The sequence below is a fragment of the Semicossyphus pulcher genome, unplaced genomic scaffold (genome assembly GCF_022749685.1).
Source record: "Semicossyphus pulcher isolate SPU_LCO1_2020_fin unplaced genomic scaffold, fSemPul1.0.p SCAF_13, whole genome shotgun sequence".
Lineage (NCBI taxonomy): Eukaryota > Metazoa > Chordata > Actinopteri > Labriformes > Labridae > Semicossyphus > Semicossyphus pulcher.
In genome coordinates this window covers 2,441,316-2,461,655 of record NW_027211637.1, presented here as the reverse complement: position 1 = coordinate 2,461,655, position 20,340 = coordinate 2,441,316, and the positions used below count along the sequence as shown (strand labels likewise).

General features: G+C 41.0%; 2 protein-coding genes across 2 annotated transcripts; both read left to right on the top strand.

The window, feature by feature from the left end:
* Positions 1–946: 946 nt before the first annotated feature.
* ndufb11 (NADH:ubiquinone oxidoreductase subunit B11) lies at positions 947–4,076 on the top strand. Its single transcript, XM_069660645.1, has 3 exons — positions 947–1,166; positions 2,386–2,516; positions 3,871–4,076. The coding sequence occupies exons 1-3, from the start codon at positions 993–995 to the stop codon at positions 3,998–4,000; spliced, it is 435 nt and encodes a 144-aa protein (XP_069516746.1). The 5' UTR covers positions 947–992; the 3' UTR covers positions 4,001–4,076.
* A 1,225-nt stretch (positions 4,077–5,301) lies between these two features.
* Positions 5,302–20,258, top strand: rtel1 (regulator of telomere elongation helicase 1). Its single transcript, XM_069660265.1, has 33 exons — positions 5,302–5,403; positions 6,081–6,279; positions 6,421–6,514; positions 6,633–6,714; positions 6,935–6,995; positions 7,178–7,253; positions 7,690–7,774; positions 8,309–8,374; positions 8,519–8,675; positions 8,762–8,800; positions 8,888–8,963; positions 9,159–9,256; positions 9,662–9,717; positions 10,844–10,915; positions 11,000–11,078; positions 11,165–11,297; positions 11,818–11,931; positions 12,338–12,378; positions 12,535–12,620; positions 12,740–12,817; positions 12,910–12,987; positions 13,578–13,724; positions 13,815–13,930; positions 14,151–14,274; positions 15,320–15,485; positions 15,558–15,715; positions 15,928–16,023; positions 17,218–17,425; positions 17,926–18,060; positions 18,208–18,339; positions 18,478–18,666; positions 18,767–18,895; positions 19,956–20,258. Exons 1-33 carry the CDS (start codon positions 5,302–5,304, stop codon positions 20,024–20,026), a joined length of 3,543 nt encoding a protein of 1,180 aa, XP_069516366.1. The 3' UTR covers positions 20,027–20,258.
* The last annotated feature ends 82 nt before the right edge of the window (positions 20,259–20,340 follow it).

Here is a 20,340-nt window from a genome sequence, read left to right as displayed (position 1 = left end):
TTGTTTATCTCATGAAATTATATATGTGCACAAAAGTTAAACTTTTTAATCATACAACACAACAATGTTACTGATTGTATATTGGACACAAATAAATAATCAATGCAACTGATTGAGTAAAGGATGATTGTGTACAAAAGCATGAAAGCAGATGGCAGATCAGTGACTTGTAGTAAATAACAATGATCAACAATTCTAGTCACATGATTTGATTGAAGACGGACCTGAGGACTGGAGACCTTTGAGCGATAAAGACTCGCCTGTACTGTCACTTGATATATATTGATATTGACAAATAGGGCAGCAGGCCTAACAATGTGATGGTAAATAGTTTTGAGCTGTTTTCACTTCAGTACACTGTAATTTACCAAAACACAAATACAGAAATGTGGCATCAGTTTGACAAAACATTTGCAGCATTCAGAGACACTTTGCAAATACTAACAACACAACCAAATAAGAGGATATTGATTGTGTCTGAGGAGAAATTTTGGGCTACAAGCTGGCAGAAGAAGATGGATAAGTTATCGCCAAAACATTAGGATTCATCAGATGCAGACCTGAAATTGTACAGCTAAATAGGTTGAAACAAGCCATTACTTTTTGAGGACCATGTTGATGTATGTAAAAGTTAATGGGAACACTATAACCAGGAATCATAATGTGGGGATCACAGACATCCTTATCAACATTTTGACATGTTATGTGGTACTACTGAGACTCTGTATCCTTAATTAATGTTTAGCATATTTATTTAATATGACTACATTAAATATTTTACTACACATTATACCTGAGCAATACAAACTTATTGCTTGTGTTGTAATTTTGTAACTGAATCACATCTTCAGCGGAATCCCCATATTGCACTACCGTCGTCGGCCTTTTGGTGGCGGTAATGCGCCACATGCATCATAAAAACGAAGAAGAAAAGGAGTAAAGCTCTATTGTTTCCGGTTCCGGGTCAGCAGTCTCCTTCACAAACAGGCGAAATGTTGACCCGACTTTTGCGGTTCGGGCCCGCTTTGCCCCGGTTAATCTCAAATCAGCCGGCTCGGTTCGTCTCTCAGTCCAAACCTAGCGGTGCTGCTGGTTCGGCCGCTGTGACGGAGCTGCATCCCTCGGTGGACCAGAGTGGACACGGGGAGGTCGACCCGTACGTCAAGGTGAGTTCTTCTCCATGAGAGGGTTCGTAAACGTTCACTGACCGAGCAGAAGTTAGGTTAATGTCACACACAGTGCAGACAGAGGTTCCCCATCTAACTGACAGTCAAGAAGCTTTAAATGCGTTATGTCGAACTACAGGTTAGACTAACAGTGAACTGCGTCAGCTAGCTAACGTTAGCTAGCTATTAGCTACACATTTGTATACAACACTGCAGTTTAACATCAGCTTCGTTTTAGACGTTTTAAAAGGAGGGGGTGACAGTGGCAGTTCTGTGCCAAGTACACACATGAAACAAAGTATTAAATATAACTGTTTACAACACTACTCATCCCCTCTTCTTTACAATATGTAGTTCAGGTGGCATTCGATTTCACATCCCTGAATCTCTAAAGATGTGTCTGTATATGCTGGTGCTGTCTAGCTTGATTCATGCAAAAATAAATTATGCATGTGTATATATGCGAACAATATCAAACCTCACAACACACAAATACAAACAAATTGTATTTTATTGTATTATGTGTTTTACTATTCTGTTGTAGGGCTAAACAGTTACCTACATTTTTTGTTAAAATCACATTGTGGCTTCCTGCAACCTTTGAATCCCAGGAGGCAAAATAAATATGTGCCAAACTACCATTTAAAATAATAGTGACCTTTGCATAGTCACATTTGTGTTAAATCCACTTAGAAAAGCTCTGATTTCATTCCAGCTTCAACATTCACTGTACTGGTTGCCATATCAGTATATTTTTTATTTTTCGATTTATTTTTCCAAATTGATATCGTATCAGTCTCAAAGAGTCAATCAGTGGGAATCTAGTTGCCAACTGCTTGGATATTTTGTGTTAAATTTATGCAAACATGGCATGAAACTATCGGTATCCTCTTAAATATGGAGCTTTTCGTCTTTTTCCTGTGTTATATATCAAACTTAATATCTTCAGGTTTTGGACTGACCAAACAAGACATGTAAAGATGTCAGCTTGAATTTGAGAAACTGCTGCAGACATTTTCACTCTCTCCTGTCATTCTATAGTCCAAACGAAATATTTTAAAATAATATTAATTGATCATGAAAATAACCTTAAGTTGCAGCCTTACTAAGGTGTTAGTCCAAAGACAAGGACTAAATACACGTGTCTGAAACTACTTGAAGGTCTGTTCTGTATCTGACGTGTCTCTTGTATAACCCGTCTCACTTTGTGTTTGGTCAGAATCCAGACTACCATGGCTTCTCCAGTGACCCTGTGGTGGATTTGTGGAACATGAGGCTGGCCTTCTTCTGTGGCATCTCAGTGGCTCTTGTTATTGGAGGAACATTTCTCGCCTATTTACCGGACAATGGGTGAGTGCTCATTGTTTCATATCTGCTGTCATTTTTGCTTTCAAATGTAAGATGATGGTGTGAAGACTTGTGCCAAAGTGAAGTCCTGTTTTTGTCCTGTCCTCTTTTTTTTTAAGTCTCAGAGAACATTCTCACTTACATCACTTATTGCAGTTCAAAAGCACACTTGTATGACTCTGAGTAAAAACAAATGTCAGCCATAAACAAATTGAACCACGGATTGAAAAAAGCTGAAAATGTATTTAACTCACTTCAGTGCAGGAACATTGTTTGGGAGCACGTAATCCAATTCTACAGTTCAAACTATAGTATAGAAAACCAACCCCTCTGTCAAACAGCTTAAACATGATCAGAAAATATCCCAGTGTTTCAGTGATAAATGTTGTGTAAATGAGGAGCCTCTCATTCACTCATTTTTAACACACACAGAATGTGGTGCTCAACAATCTCTTAGATTGTACTGGACAGTGGAAAGAAATTCATAAAGGGGCTGAAATCTTGAAATGAGTTAACCAGAGACTCAGTTTGACAATAGAAAAACTATAACAATGTGTCAGTGAAAACATGCACAACATAATAAAAGACGAGGCTATCCAACTGTAGGGGCATAAAAACCTATTTAGGCTAAATCTGTTTTTGCCTCCTTCAGCTCATTGTTTTGGTTTTACATTAACCTTTATCTCCGCTGGCATTATCCTGATTTCCAGCAGGAGCAGCAGGCAATTGTTTATTGAGAAAGCACTTTTATAAACCCTCCATACTCTACCTGCTCATCAGAAAACAGCTGCTAAAGCCGAGCTGTTAAACAAAGAGGCAGCTAAGTAGACTGGGAGTTGGAGGAGACCAAAAACAGACCTGAAAGAGAGTAAATGATGTGCCTGCAATCATCAAAGGACACAAACATGACTTCAAATGATTGATTGTCTTGCTCCGAGACTTCTGGATGTGCAATGCACTACATATACTCTATAAGGCAATACAAATGCCTTTTTAATAAGACACTGAAAACTTATTTTTCTAATCAGCTGTCCACTCCTTTTTAACCTGCAAAAGTTAGAGCAGATTTTCACATTTAGAATTGTTCTTTTTTCTGGCTATGGCTATGCCACCGGGAGCAATTTGGGGTTCAGTGTCTTGCCCAAGGACACGTCGACATGTGACTGTAGCAGTCAGGGATCGAACCCCCCACCTTCCGATTGAGAGACGACTCTACCACTGAGCCACAGCCGCTGATGAAGTAGAGTTTTTGAGTGTAGTAATTGAGTAGCTGAACACACAGATTTGGCCTTGTTGGTTTTTTTTGTCAGTGTTTATTATCTAAAGATTTTGTCTCTCTGTCTGTTTCTCCTCCCAGCTTGAAGCACTGGTCCAGAAGGGAGGCAGAGCGCATGATCGTGCAGAGGGAGGCGGCGGGTCTTCCTCTCATTAGCGAGAACTACTACGACCCAAGCAAGATCATTCTGCCCACAGCTGGAGAGGAGTAGAGTGTCCGGCCTGCACTCACTGTATTTCATAATTATTGTAAATCACTATGAGAGAATAAATGATGTTGTTGTGTAATCATTACGTGGACAGTGAGTTCTTGAAACAGCAGTTTGAATGTTTCTGAATCTTCAGGTGTAATGAGAGTCTGCAGTGGTTGGCCACTTTGGATTTCAGTGTAAAAATAATTCATTAAATTGATCCCACACTAGGGAAGATTTCCTTGATACAGCAGCTTTAGAATCAAACAGGAGGGGGAAAATGTAATCAATCAATAATTAATAAAATAAAAACATAACAAAATAAATATATAAACTAACTACATCTTTCATTTTAATATGGACATAGTTGTACAATTGTACAAGGTTATTTCAATAATTGTCATACACAAGGTGTTAAATGTGATAGAAATATATATTACACAGTTCAATAGCACAGTACATAAATTATTTCTAAGAATATGTCTAAGCTACTTGTATTGTTTTTTATATAAGAAAATGAATACACAAATATAGTATAAGTTCACTGTTTAAATATCTATAAATATACATGTGCGTATGATAAGCATGAGTAAAAATGATAAGTATAAATAGAATATAATTCTGTGAAAATTGTACGTAATATACGTTATATTTTTGTGTAGTGATTTATAATCGTATTAATCACGACACCTTTTTCCTATGCTTGACTCGCGAGCTGCTGTACAGTTTTTATTTATTTAATCAATTTTATTTAATCTTATAAACAGCAATAAATATTCTTTTGCCTTTTACATAACTGCTGCCATCAGTTTTTCTGATAGAGACTGTTTAATCTTCGCCCACTAGTGTCTGCAAATTCATGCCTTTATTTTATTTGTTTTAATCTTTATCTCAAACTTTCAACATACACAGTATCAAAAGAAAACATCACAATCCCATACATACAAACGAGGCATTGACAAAACAAAACAAAAAGTAGTGTCAACAGCAAAAGACAAAAGAAACAAAGTCAATCTTTCATAAAATCAGTAAATGATGGTGAAATAATAAAGACGCGGGAGTATGACAATAGGTTCACACGAAATTGCATGCCTTCATTGTTTTGTGGGTTCCTGAACGCAGCAGTGGAGCGTCATTACAGCGCGCATGCGCTCTGGACTGAGTGGTGGCGCGAAGCTTAGACATGTCCACAGAGTTAAGTAAACGTGACTCTGCAGTAACATCTTTTACCTGTGGCTAAAGCAGTCAGTATAGTTTAACACTAGCTTAGAGGAAGTTTCACAAAGTGCGTCACTTTAAATACTTAAGCTAGGAGACACAAGATGACTTCACTGACTCTAAATGGAGTGACAGTTAATTTTCCTTTTCCTCCATATGACTGTCAGAGGGATTACATGAGTAAGGTGGTTGAATGTCTTCAGAAGGTAAGTAAAGTTATTAACGTTAGGTGTTGCTAAGGAAACAAGCTAACTTCTACCAGTTTCCCAGCTGTTTAGTGATGCTGGAAGCTATTGAATTATACTGGTGTTTAACGGGTAAAAAAGTTAAATTCTTGCCTTAACTTCGAGTGGCAAAGGGTCACAAATGTCACCAAGGCAAATACACACTGGAGTTGTGGCTGTCTTTCATTTTGTTCTTTAAGTTAATGGCAATGCATGTTTTCAGTCATGATAGTGTGTCTCATTCCTCATTCTTATGGTATCGCACACTGCACACCGGACATCCTTCAGGATTCACTGCTCACGTGGGTGGAGGGTGGAGATTGTGATTGGGCCGGTAATGTAAACTATTGAGTCTGTGTGAGTTCTCCTGGACAAACTAAATGATGACACCACTTCTAAATCATCATGTCTGAAAATATTGGAAAAACAAAAATGCTGATACATCTGTCACTAATATTGGTGTACAGATATATCAGTTGGGCTCTAACCAAAACACAACTCAGCGGACAAAAACAGCTGCATAACTCACATGCAAATGTCGAGATACTAAATAAATAAAAGCTGCTCGGTGATAACAAGCCGTATTACCTTAATTTGAAAAACCTCTTATTCTGTCAGCTTCCTCTAATGCTAAACCCGTGTCTGCCTGTGTGTCTCAGAAGGTGAATGGGGTTCTGGAGAGTCCCACAGGTACAGGTAAAACCCTGTGCCTGCTGTGTGCCACCCTGGCCTGGAGAGAGCACTTCAAGGACACTATCTCTGCCCGGAAGATAGCAGAGAGGCTGGGCGGGGAGGAGATGTTCCCGAACACACCCCTGGCTTCCTGGGGGACGGCTGCTACGGACGGAGACAAACCAAGTATGTCCGCGTCTTATATCATCGGACAGCTCTGTACAGTGTGAAAATCAATCATACTGTAGTATTGTCTAAAGCTGAAAGAGAAACAGTCTGTTATTGTGCTTCATATAACTTTATGAATTATTGTCTGTTCTCCTTCAGCGTACTACACAGATGTTCCCAAGATCATATATGCATCCAGAACACACTCTCAGCTCGCACAGGTTATCAATGAGTTAAAGAACACTTCATACAGGTAAAGTTTGTCCCAGGAACATTTCTCTGATGCCCAACATTGAGCTGAGTTTCTAGTTAAGCAGTATGTCAATGTAACTATAATGTCTCTCTCTCTCTCTCTCTCTCTGCTGGTTCAGGCCAAAGGTGTGTGTGCTGGGGTCGAGAGAGCAGCTGTGTATCAACCCAGAAGTGATGCGTCAGGAGAGCAACCACGTCAAGGTAGTCTAAATACGCCATCTGTTTGTTCATGCTGTTAGACTGCAGGTAAACGCTTGCTTGAATGTTTTTGATGCCTTGTTAGCTGAAATTAACGATCCCAAAAAGAAACATGGAGGTGCCTCCTTCTTTTAGCCAGGTGCGAAAGTGTATAATAGATTTCTGGTAGTCATTTTATTCCCTTTAATTTGCTGCTGTATATTCCTTCCTACTGTTGTTCCAGGTGCACATGTGCAGATCAAAGGTTTCAACCAGGTCCTGTGTCTTCTACAACAACCTTGAAGGTAAGAGATGGATCACTGAGGACAATATCCGTGCAGCAAAATTAATTTTTAATTAAATTATTTTTTTACATAGATAGACTGAGCCTAATCCTAAATGGAAGAACGCAGGTGGAGGTTCTGTTTTTGCAGCAGTAATGGGGTTAATGTGTTTAAAACACCTGGCATCTTTTTTTCTTCTTCAGAGAAGAGCACCGACAGAGACCTGGTGAATTCAATCCTCGACGTTGAGGATTTGGTTAAATTTGGCAACAAACAGAAGTGAGATTTATATGTTTATGTTCACCTACTTATTTATTTAACTAAGAATCAACAGTCCTGATCGATCAGAAGTCCAGTGAAACTGCTGCTGTTCAATATTAATTATGTGGCAACATAATGTTTCTGTTTTTGCACAAAAATGAATCAATGAACTTACAATTCATAGCATAAAGTTTGAGACAATTATACAAACGATACTAACAATTAATCAACTAATTTGTTTAGTTCATAGTTTATCATAGTTTGAAAAAAGAAAAGTTTATGACTTGTGCAGGAATTTGTGTTCAGGGAGATATGATTGAGATAACCTTGTGACTCTCCTGTTGTCAGCTCAGCTGGTGCAGCCCTAAAAACACTATTTTGTGCCACTATAAAGCACTTTAAAATGCCTCTTTGTGGTAAATGTATAATTTAAAGTTGAACATTTGTTCCACAGGGTCTGTCCTTACTACCTCTCCCGTTCATTGAAACAGCAAGCAGATGTGATTTTCATGCCTTACAACTACCTGCTGGATCCAAAGGTGAGCTGACACCTACATGTCGCATTACTTTGAACATTGAGCCGGAGATAATTTCCTGCTTTAGTTCTTTAAATTAACTTAAAGTTATGTTGAACTCTTTGAAAGTAATGTCAACTTTTGGTTATAATGCTAAACTCCTGTAAAGTTATTAGATAAACCATAACATTTTCCAGTGTGACCAAATGTCCATCCTCATAATCATTTGTGACAGATGAGAACAAGCATGTTTGCAAACATGATAGTGCCTGTTTAACCAGCAGAAATAGTTTGCACACAAACCTCGTTGGAAGTCACTTGGACATCAAGCTTTTAGCAGCTCAAAGATGTTAATGAACTTCACTTTAAAGGTCCCAAACAAGACTTCAGAGTGCTGTGGTATTTACCAGCATTGACAAATATATTTCAGGTATTGAAGAGTTTGTAGAAAGTTTCTTGTGCTGCATTATAAACTACATTAACAGACGTTATGATGATTGGCCCTGTCAGTACATCCAAAGACAGCCTGGTATCCCGTTCTCTTCTTTTGCTCCACAGAGCCGCCGGGCGCACAACATCGAGCTGAAAGGAGCGGTGGTCATCTTTGATGAAGCTCACAACGTGGTGAGACTCTGAGCTGGACACATCTACTCTCTGTGAATGTCGTTGTTTCAGGCTGGCTATCCATGATGGTGAAGATGGACTTCACCGTCTTTGTTTTGGTACAAACTTCTCATAAAGAAGAGTTGATGTTTGTGTTGTCTGCAGGAGAAGACGTGTGAAGAGTCAACATCCTTCGACCTGACTCCCTACGATGTAGCGTCAGCCATCAGTGCTGTGGACCGGCTGCTGGCCGAGAAGGCTAAAGACGTCAGCAATGGAGAATCTGTATCAGAAGATTTCAACGTAGAATCTCTAAATTCTGGTCAGAATGATTATTTTTCACATTTGATTGACACAAAATGGAAGAAATATTGAAAGTTTATAGCTGGTAATATTTTTCTGTTTCAGGTTTAAAAATAGACATAACGACTGTTGCCAAAGTCAAACGTAAGTATTGTTAGAGTAAGATTAATGAGCCTTATTTCAGTGCTCACTGTTGTCTCCCAAACAGACTGTTTCTGTGTGCTTTGACAGAAATCCTGCTGGATCTGGAAGCTGCCATCGACTCCTACGATCTTCCGTCTGACAAAGGCATCACAAAACCTGGAATGTGAGTGACAGTGTGCTAGTAGACTGAAAGCTAACGGCATCAAGTAGATGTTTGTTTCCTTTATTTAAACACACTGTTGCATTGAAGAAAGACTTCCTGTCACTGGAATCAGCTGCTGATTAAATACACAAACCAGAAACTTTAAATGGATTTCTGAATGAAATCTTTGTTTCTTTCTCCTTCTGTTTGTCTCAGCTTCATCTACGAGCTGTTGGAGAGAGCACACCTGACCTACGACACCAAGACGCCTGTGTATGAAGCTCTGGAGCAGATCAGCGGATACTTAGCGGGACGTCAGTATGGCTTTGTTTATGCAACATGTGCTCCCCTTCCTATGACTCATATGTAGGAACTAGAAAACCCTTTGGTCCGACTTCCTAATTATCTTATTAACTGCTTAATTCCTATCAGTTTGTTTGCTTTAGCAGTGTATATACATTTGATTTTAACCAGACAACGTTCTATAACTTACCTGTTAACATTTCGGACATTGGATAAAAATGCACCATACTCTGAATCTTTTTATTTTATTTTATATACCTTTAGATATGTGCACTCTAGATGGTTGCACTCCTTCATACTTATGTTGTGAAACTCCTGCAGAGAAATGTCCCCTAAAGTTTCATCATATTTTATGTCATGCGGGGGCTAATTTTAACGATTGACTGATGAGTTGTTTGAAATGTGTCTCTCATCAGAGCCAGGAATATTCCTGAACACAAGTGGACTGCAGAAGCTGTCCGATATCATACAGGTATGCTTCATGGTGGAGTTAAAGGAATAATTCAACATTTAACACTACAGTGCTGGAGTCAGGGGGTGATCAGTCTAGCTTAGAATAAAGACTGGAAGCAAAAGAAAACAGCTAGCATCCTGGTTTTTTTAAAGTTTAAAAACATAATTAAAAAACACTTCCAAAAGTTACAAGTCGACACGGTCAGTGTGTTAAATCCAAACAAAACAGAATGTAGAAATCGTGCAGCTTCCTGAAATCTTGTCATCACTGCAGGGCTTTTCAGGTTTGATTCCAGTGTACCTGTACAGAGACAAAAGTTAAAACCTGTGCTCACTGATACCAGTTTGGTCCGAATTTGAGACGATATAAGTTTTTTTCCCTTGAAATACATCTGAAAAAGTGCAGTCGTTTTAAAGGCCAGTATACGTTCACATCAGTAGACGTCGCTACTGGTCTTTAAAGCGAGTGTACCCCTCCTGACTGAGGCCAGCCGTCACTCACAGCTACAGAGCCAAGGGGACGAAAAGATGGAGAGACACGGTGATGGTCCGGAACACATGGCTCGGTCAGTCGGCCAAGTTAACTAACACCTGAGACGCAGTAATGATGCTAATTTTAAGATGATGGTTATCAATGCAGCAGAAAGAAATATGCTGTCACAGAGGGTAACGTCCGGAGATGGCGTGCCCACAAAGGCCGCCTTTAAAGTGCTAACAGTCTACAGTAGGTAACAGATGCTAACAGAGAAAATCAAAACATTTTAATCTAAAAGATATTGAAAACATTATTTAAGAAAAAAAAAAGACAAATAAAATGTGTCTTTAAAATGGGTCGTCTTATATTCAGACTAATGCGGTACATCCAGCAACCCTCGCTAAATCAGAGACACTACACTTTCATGCTCGGCGTATGGATACACTTCTGTTATGAAGAAATATTCCGAGCATGTACCTCAGTTTAAAACCCAAAAGTTAGATTAATATGAGATTTATCTCAATGTACCCTTCGTTAGGAGAAAGCCAATTAGAATATTTCCCTAAATGTCTCTTGTAGCCGGCTGTAAATTGAATCTAACTCATCGTTGATCAAAAACATAAACAGAAATACGTTTTCATTTTCTCTCCCGTCTGTCCTCTGCCTGCAGCTGGTGTTCTGCGGTGAACCGTCAGATAAAGACAGACAGCAGAAGATGCAGTCGAACACAGCTCACTTTAAGGTGTGTGTTCATTACCAGCCATAATGATATCGTTGTTATTATGTACACAGTGATATTCAGGCGTGATGTGTCTGTTTGGGTCAGGTTCACATCCACCGAGACAACAGCAATCAGAAGAAGAAGAACACTGATGTGTGGGCTACGTCTTCATCAAAGAAACAAGGTGAACATACTGAATATCCTTGTTTCTCTCCCTGACCGCCTGTGCTCTGAATCCTGCCGGTTAAATGTTTCTTTTGCTCCTTGTAGGAAACATTCTGAGTTACTGGTGCTTCTCTCCGGGCTTCAGCATGCAGGATCTGAAGAATCAGGAGGTTCGCTGCATCATCCTGACCAGTGGGACCCTCTCTCCCCTGACCTCATTCACCTCTGAGATGAGGATGTAAGTTACCTCATCAAAGCTCAGTTTACCTACAGAGGAGCATGATTATGTTTCTTCTCCACTGACGCGTTTGTTCTGAGCAGCAGATTTGCCCCAGACAATCATTTCAACACTGTAAACTGCTGCTACTGCTGTCACTCGCTTTGTAGGATTGCAGGATTTTCGCTTTGCTCAAATATAGAATAGAGCTTTTTATATATAGAGGTAGAACAGCTAACTCTTTCAACGTCCAGCTACGTCTGCGCTTATTTAAATATTAAAGCAGCTTCTTGTACACAAACCATCTCTGTCCAGACAAGTGTTTTGGATCAGTTTCAGTAATAGTCTCAGTCCAAACGACATCCATCCATTTGCGGGATCGGGTCGCGGTGGCAGCCGGCTAAGCAAGTTAGCCCAGACATCCCTCATCTTAAGCATCATTTTCCAGCTCCACCTGGGGATCAGCTCCTTCTTCACCCTTTACATCATGTTTCATTAGCACCTGGCTAACTCTGATCATGTGTCTGTGTCGTTGCTGCAGAGAGTTTCCAGTGACTCTGGAGAACGGTCATGTGATTGAGCGTGATCAGATATTCGTAAGCGTGATTGATCGAGGTCCGGATAGAGTCGAGTTAAGTTCAGCGTTTGACAGAAGGTTAGTATACATAAGTGTTTCTGTCATCTGTCCTCTTGAGATGTTTTATATTCAGTTTTAAGCTGGATTTGTTTTTCTAAATGAAAGCTGTGTTTCCTAAATCTTTACCTTCCTTACCTGCAGAAGGTACCAGGCCTGTATTTCAAGCAGGCTTGTATGAGAGGCAGGCTTTTATTTTGAAAGTTTCCTCTGTTAAACAACAACATCTGCTCATTTTAGTATGAAGCCTCCTTGTTTTCTGATCCGCTCCCGTTCGTTTGGTTTCAGTTGCACTGTTAACACAAACTCAACACTTCCTGCATCTGTTTCAAATGAAAAGCCTCGTAGCATTTAATACTCTACAGATGGTTTGTCCTCTTTGTTTTGAGAATGCGAATTAAACTTATAACTTTTACTTCTGTGACAGGTTTGTTCCTGAAAACATGGCGTCTTTAGGAAACACTGTTGGTAAGATGCAGAAATGTTCTTCAAGCTGTGTGAGGTCACTAGTGGTTCTCTTTTATTCACCACAAGACTGGAGGCTTCCCAGTGTTTTCAGGTATTTTCATGAGTTTCTTACCTGATCATCACGTGAATCTGGTTGTTGTCGTGTTCTCTCCTCAGCCAACCTGAGCCGTGTGGTCCCTCATGGTCTCTTAGTGTTTTTTCCCTCCTTCCCTTTAATGGAAAAAACTCTGGACTTCTGGAGAGTAAGCAGAAAACCTTCGCATTATAAAATAGTGTATTTATTATTTTAGATATTTTGAATTATTTCTGAACTGAATTTAACCGTGTAAGCTCAGTAACTGTCCGTCTCTTCCCTCTTCAGGCGAACGGACACGCAGACCGCATCGAGAACGTAAAGCCCATGTTTGTGGAGCCTAAAGGAAAGGGCACCTTTAACGAGGTGAACATCTGCATGCGTGACTTTGAAACATTCAGGTCTTTAATTTATTTGAGTCTCAGCTCAGTGTGATAACGGTTAATCTCTGTTCTCAGGTTATTGATGGATATTACAGCAAAGTCAATGATCCAGCATCCAAAGGAGGATCCTTCTTTGCTGTGTGTCGAGGGAAGGTGAGGTTATTGTGTTTTCACTTAATCCAGAAAAGTCCTAAAATGAGAGAATTATTGGCATCAATCAGGACTGATAAAGAACGTAAATAAATAAATCTATGAATGAATAATATTTCCATATTGAAGATTTGTTGACACATTTCTCTCTTTTGTATCGGCGGTAACGGATCAGAGAAACACTGATTTTGCGTGTTTACTCATTTTTATTTCCAGGTTTGGTTGTTTCGGAGAGGAGAAACTTCTGCAGATCATTTAGATTCTGTTAAAATTTTGTGAATAATAAAGACTAAAAGAATCCTAACCTCAAATCAAGCTAAGATCCTCGACACAAGCTAAGCTTACGTTAGCAGAAGCTCTTCTTACAGCCCCCTCTGACGTGTTGTGTCTATTAAAGCAAACGAGAAACACTGATTTTAACATGAAACCTTTAGTCACTGTAGCTCTGACCGCACTGTAGCAGTTTATCACCAACATGAATTTAATTCTTGATTCCCCCAAACAAGGAGACATTTCTGATATTGATATGAGAACAACTCTATTCAAGTGTTGCTGTCATCTCTCAGTATGTATACTTATTTTTCCTGTTTCAGGCTAGCGAGGGTTTGGACTTTGCAAACACCTTTGGTCGGGGTGTCATCATCACCGGCCTTCCTTTCCCTCCGAGGATGGACCCCCGAGTCATCCTGAAGATGCAGTTCTTGGATGAGATGAGCAGAAAGAAAGTTCCCGGGATGAAGGTGAGGAGAAAGTGCCCACAGGGAGTCACTGAAGACTCATCAGAACATGATGTCGTGTTAATGTGTGTGTGTGTGTGTGTGTGTGTGTAGTACCTGTCTGGGCAGGAGTGGTACAGGCAGCAGGCTTTCAGAGCTGTGAACCAGGCCATCGGTCGAGTCATTCGTCACAAGGAGGACTATGGAGCCATCTTCCTGTGTGATCAGAGGTCAGATGTGAAGCTGTCAGTCATTTCTTACTCTTTCATGCTGCAAGAATCACTCACACAAGCAGGTTGTTTCTCAGGGGGCTTAAAAGTAATGCAGTTACACTTTCTACTGCTGCCTCTCCCAGTTGGTTAGCTTGAACACAACAAGAAAAACAAACTATTTAAAGTCTTCTGTCAAACTTCACTCTACGAGACTAACGCATGATTTTTTTTCACGCAGGTTTAAAGGCTCTTCTGCCAGGGGTCAGCTTCCATCGTGGGTCAGGCCTTATGTGCGTCTGTACGACAATTTCGGGAATGTGGTCCGTGACGTTTCTCAGTTCTTCAGGGTCGCACAGAAGCTGGTAGGTTCAGCACACAAAGGGTTAAAACAATGCTACGACTCCTTGCTTTAATTGTTTTTACTCGCTGATTGGGTCAGTTGGTCTGTAGCGGGGTCCTCTCTCAGACTAAAACACACGAAAAATGCAGTGATGGTGTAATTTATTTTTGAGCTTTTAAACTTTTACCACATTTTATAATAAGATTTTATACATTTTAATAACCAATTTATTCAAACCAAAACAACACATTCGGCAAATATATGGATGAAACCAACAAAGTGGCCTCATGTGATCATGAACACGCAGCGTATCGGGATATTTAATATCCTGAAATGGTACGCTCTGTTTCTCCCACCAAACTGTCGTTCGGGGCATGGCGGCGTTAATATGCAGCGCGCCTCGAGGTAAGGCGACAAAAAGCTGTGAAAATATGTGCTACAGTAAATATAGAGCTCGCACCCTTGGTCGTGCTACGGAACAGGAGAGGAGAAGAAGGATAATGGAGAGACCCAGACACTAGTGGAGAGGGAGGTGTGTGTGTGTGTGTGTGTGTGTGTGTGTGTGTGTGTGTGTGTGTGTGTGTGTGTGTGTGTGTGTGTGTGTGTGTGTGTGTGTGTGTGTGTGTGTGTGTGTGTGTGTGTGTGTGTGTGTGTCGGTGTGTGCGCTGCCCACAGTCAGTGGCGGAGCTGCTCCGTCACGTGGTGAAAAGCACAAAAAAACGAATGAATAACACCAGTTTGCTGCCACTTTTTCATGTTTGATTAAGAGCATGAATTATTTGATTTGCAGGAAATCAATGGATATATATCTGAGTGTCAGCATGCAGGTGGGGCACAAGCAGGGATTAAGGCAGGGCTTTTAGGGAAAGAAGTAAACGCGTAATCAGAAATGTATGCTCTTAATTTGAATTCAGAATGAAGCCTGATATGACTGTTTGATAAACACAGCACATGTCTGTAAATGTGCCACATTTTCACCTTAAAAGCACAATAACAGCAGACAGTCTTACTTGAGGAGTCTTTGCACTGCATTCTGTTGAACTTGTGATTATATTTGAATGTGCCAGAGGCCTGTAGTGGAGAAGAAGGCTCCCGCAGAGAGCTGTGGGACTGCGTGTCTCCCCGACACTCAGTCCTCTGGCTTCACTTCCTGCTCTGCTTCCCAAAGCTCCAGTGCACCGAAGGCCAAGGTCCTCGACGCCCACCTGCCCAGCCTGAAGAGGAGGAGACTGAGTGAGTATAAAACACAGAGTGCTTCAAAGCCTCAAAGAGAAATGTCCTTTATTGTCACATCTTTGTGATCAGATGAACACGCTGGAGCATCGGGGATGGCCAGGATCTGTATCGAGTACGAGCAAGAGGTGCAGGAGAGTCACAGGAGGCCGGTTAACCTGCTGGATGCTCTGGAGAGAGGAGACCACTGCAACGGAGAGGACGGAGACGCTTACGTGGGAGAGGAGAGGGTAACTTGTTTTCTGTTAGACACTGTGTTCTGTCCTACCTGTCGGACACAATCAGTCACTCAATTTTTATTTCCACTGTGTTGAATCACAAGTAATCCCACGACACTTTAAAGTGAGATTCTTGCTGTGAAGTAGGTCGGTACAACTATTACTGATGTGACGACAATGATTTCCAAAAGAGCTGTATTTATTTGTTCGGTTTTCTTTTGAAGGCAAACCGTTTGTCCACGCTGTCTCTTCAATACGACAAGAGGATGGAGGACGAGCTGCGGGGAGGCAAGCGCAAAATCAAATTGGTCCATGAGCAGGTACATATATTAAAAAACAGATTCCTGTTTGAAGATGTTTTACCGTAATGTTTGGTGTATAAGACGCACTTTTAATAATTTTTTTAATCTAAAAAGTGTCCTACAAACCGGTGCGACCAATATACCAGTATAAAATGCAGAGAGGTATTTTATTGTGTTGCAGTATTTTACCCAGACGGTGGTGTTATAGTCTAGCTAAAGCTTTGTCACGTACATGCACCATCCTCACAACAATCACCGTACCGGCGGCTGAGCTCAACTACCGCAGCGGTAGCTAGCAGGATTACAAACTCGAAATGGTGAAAACAGATGGACAGTAGGCTGTAAGTTGTGTGTTTTATGAATGTGTTTCAAATTAAAATAAATTGAAATAGTGTTGAATATGTAATATTATTAATAAACAGGTAGCTAAAGAAGACTTGCTTTCCCTCTGGGGTACCTCCAAAAACAGACTACATCTTATTTTCCAGATTTTACGTTACATCAGAAGAAGCAGCTGCAGTCAGAGTCTCCACTGGATGTGTTCGGCTGTGCACAGATCTGTCTCCCAATCTTATCTTTAAGTGTAGCCGAACAGTTTTAAGTGATCCGATCAGATTTGTGTGTCCAGACATCACTAATCTATCTACGTGGGTTGATGGTGAAAAGCCGAAGCATGAAAGATTATCTTTCCCTTCAAACAATCACGCTGTCAAGTCGTGGTGCAGGACTCTTCCTGGCTGGGTGCTGGGTTATAGCTCAGTGGTTAAATGGCTCGTCCCATATACAGAGGCGACAGTCCTCGATGTGGCGGCCCCGGGTTCGATTCCCTGCCTCGGCCTTTTGCTGCGTGTCATCCCCACTCTCTCTTCCCCTGTTTCCGACACTGTCCGCTGCTCTCTCTGTCAATAATGGCACAAAAGGCCAATAAAAAAAGAAAGAAGTCGATTGGCACGGACAAATGTTTCCGTTCGGCTGTAAACACTTTTTAGTTTAAGTTTTTCATTGAGGATCATCTGCTGTATATTTTCCTTTTCATTGAAGTCACCTTTAACATAAGAACATTCAAATACATGGTGATTGTTATGTTGTGATCAAATTACTTCAGTTGAATTAAATGTTTTGCGATTATATATTTGGATGTATTTTTATTTCTATAATAAATAATTTAGTGTACATTATGAACGCTGATCTTTTTTCTTCTCTTTGTTGAAGACGAGCGTGTCGGAGAATGTGTCAGAGGAAGGTAAAGCCAGCAGGGCGAAGGGCTTCCTGGCAGAGATGAAGAAGTCTCTGAGCCAGGTGAACTTTGACCGCATCGTTCAGGCTCTGCAGACCTACAAGAAGACCGACGACCTGGACGTCCTGCTGACTGAGACGGCCGTCCTGACTGAAGACGCCAACACTCACAGTCTGCTCCGGGGTGAGTCTGAGCACAATGATGCGGCTAAAAGAATTTGTCTTAAGTTATTGCAAACAATTGAATCATTGAATTTGCGTTGTTAGTGCAAGTTGATCACACATTGCTGTTTCAAAATAAGCTGTGATGAAGTGACAGATCTGCATCATGATGTAGTTATTTCAGCCTCCTTTCAACCTGTTCATTGAAATTCAATCACAGTTTATTTTGGCTTCATAGCGCTGTAGTGAGACAGATCTCAGCCCACGTGTGACTTGCTAGATACAGTGAAACTGCCACTCAGCGGAGACAGATGGACAGGCGCTCCACAGCTGAAACAGAACAGCAGTAGTCGGTGTCCATCAGAGAAATCCTGCTACTGATCCGAGCTAACAGCTCATCACACTGGGCACAGGTCAGCCTCAAGGAGCTGGAAGCAGCAGGAGAGTTCATCCAGACACAGTTCCTGCAGGAGGAGGGGGGATTAACAGAGCTGTGTGAACCCCTGGGTGATGTTTTCACAGGTCTCTATCAGTTCGTTCGTCCTCATCACAAGAAGAGGTTTGATGAGAAATGCAAGGAGCTGACGGGGCAGGGCTGCGGATACAAACCGGACCACTCGCTGGCAAAGGACACGAAGAAAGCTCTGCTGCAGAGCGGTATGAAACACTCACCACAACCCAACACAGACACTCACACCTGATCAGATGTGTGTCTTCAGGCTGTTCTTGTACATGTTGACAGAATAATTATCTGACAGCACGATAGAAACTTTTGTTAGTGTTTTATGTTGTGTTTTCTTACAGCTTCGGACAGACAGCCTGCTGTGGGTCTCACCTCCTCCAGTGGGACGTCTAACTCCGCTCAGCTGAGCACACAGCAGCTCAACAAAGGAGGACAGCACCTGAGCCAGCAGGGATTAAAAGAAGCTCAGAAAGGTCGGACAAAACATCATTTGACCTCTGAATTCTTTTATTCTGTTTCAGTTCAGTTCACCTGCAATTTGAAATATAAGAAAGCCTCCAGGTGAAAACCATCTTTGTATTATTAAACTCCTCTTCTGTCATATGCATCAGGTTCTGCTCCAAAGAGTGAAGTCCACGCTTCGTTTCTGGCTGATGTGAAAAAATCCCTCGGAGCAGAGAAATCGGCTCAGCTTTTTCAGGCCATTCACAGCTACAAGAAGACGGACAGCTACGAAAACCTGGTGAGCACAGTGGTGAGCTTATTGACGGAGAGAGACGAGGACTTCAACCTGCTAGTCAGTAAGTGCAAACCACTGCATACTGTACATTTACATTCTTGTGAGGTGGCGAGGTGTGCAGAGGTGTCGTTATTATGAACTTTTATGTTTCTTTTCTTCAGGATTCGGCACGTTTATTCGCCCTCACCATAAGAAGCAGTACAAAGAGATGCTGAATGCTCTGATTGGTCAGCCTGATGATGCTGCTGCTGATGTTCCTGCTGCTGTGAGTGAAGACCAGCAAAGCTGCGGTAAAGAACGCCCTGATGTATTATAATATCAAAGAATCATGTGCTCGCATTTCTTCTATTTGTCTGATACTTTTTGAATCTTACTAGCCTGTAAATGTCAGTGTTTGATAGTTGCAATGCACCACAGTTTCAGAGCAGCTTTTACAAATCAGAATCAGACCTGAAAATGGTTCAAAGAACAGACCAGTCAGCACTTAATTTAGAACAAAGCTGAGGCTGCTTTCACTCCTAAAGTCCGTTTGTTTGATCTGACTCAAAGACCGCATTGTTGTAAAGTTTCATTTTGCCTCGAGTTTGAGTTCACACGGCAGCTTTTACCAGCAGACCAAAAGTTTTGATGCGTGGGAAAAACTGCTCTCTGATTGGTTAGAATTTCCACGTGTGAAAACTCCCCTGAAGTAAACAAAAAGAGAGAGCACACTCCTCGATCGCAAGTGTCAACACCCGTTTACAACCCACAATGCACCATGTTTTGGTTTGCTTCCTGTATTAGCTCCTACTTTAAGTCTGTTTATGTTCTCACCTGAATACAATGGGACCGTGGTTCGTTTAGAAATGGACCGAGTCCCGTTTTTTCTGGTGGACGGTCTGGTGGTTCGGTCCACACCAGAGTACAAAGGTGTGTTCTCACCTGTCCAAATGAACCGCACTTCCAGAGTTAAGTCCGAAAGTTTGGACCAAAGCTGTCAGGTGTGAATGTACCTTAACACAAGAACATCTTATGGGCGGGTGCACAGCATCTAAAACTCTCAGAAGAAACCTGCACACTGCCGGTTACTGGACTCACTTTATTAACAACACTTGAGGAGATCTAACGCGTTCAGAAACGTAGAACAACAAATTCTATGAAATTATTAAAATCATTTTAATCGGTCTTTCTCTCTGTGTGTGTGTGTGTGTGTGTGTGTGTGTGTGTGTGTGTGTGTGTGTGTGTGTGTGTGTGTGTGTGTCTGGTAATTAAAGGACAACAGTGTTATTTACAGAACAGTCTATCTTATAAATATGAACTACAACCACTTCTGACACCTTACGACTCTTTTTATGTTTTGTTTTTTTTCAGCTTTATCGTCGCCTCCTTTGAAGACACAAAGCAGGATCTCCAGTTTCTTCTCAAACAGCCAAAGAAAGTAAAACTGTGTATCTATTTTAGATGTTTATACATGTAACTCTGACTAACTGACAAAACCATGAACCGCCCAGGCTCTGTTTAGGAGCAGACATCTGGCTGAATGGATGGCTGAACTCTGCATTGCAGATTGAACTCATGAACCAGAAATGACCCATTAGAACTAGTTCTGTAGACCTCACTCAACACTGAGCTGTAACTTCTCTCTAACGTAACTTAGATAAAGTGCACAGCATTCTGTTCTGTATTCTGTATGAAATAAATGTGCAGAAATAGAAAGTTTGTATATTTTTTTATTTAATTAAATAAAAATTATGTC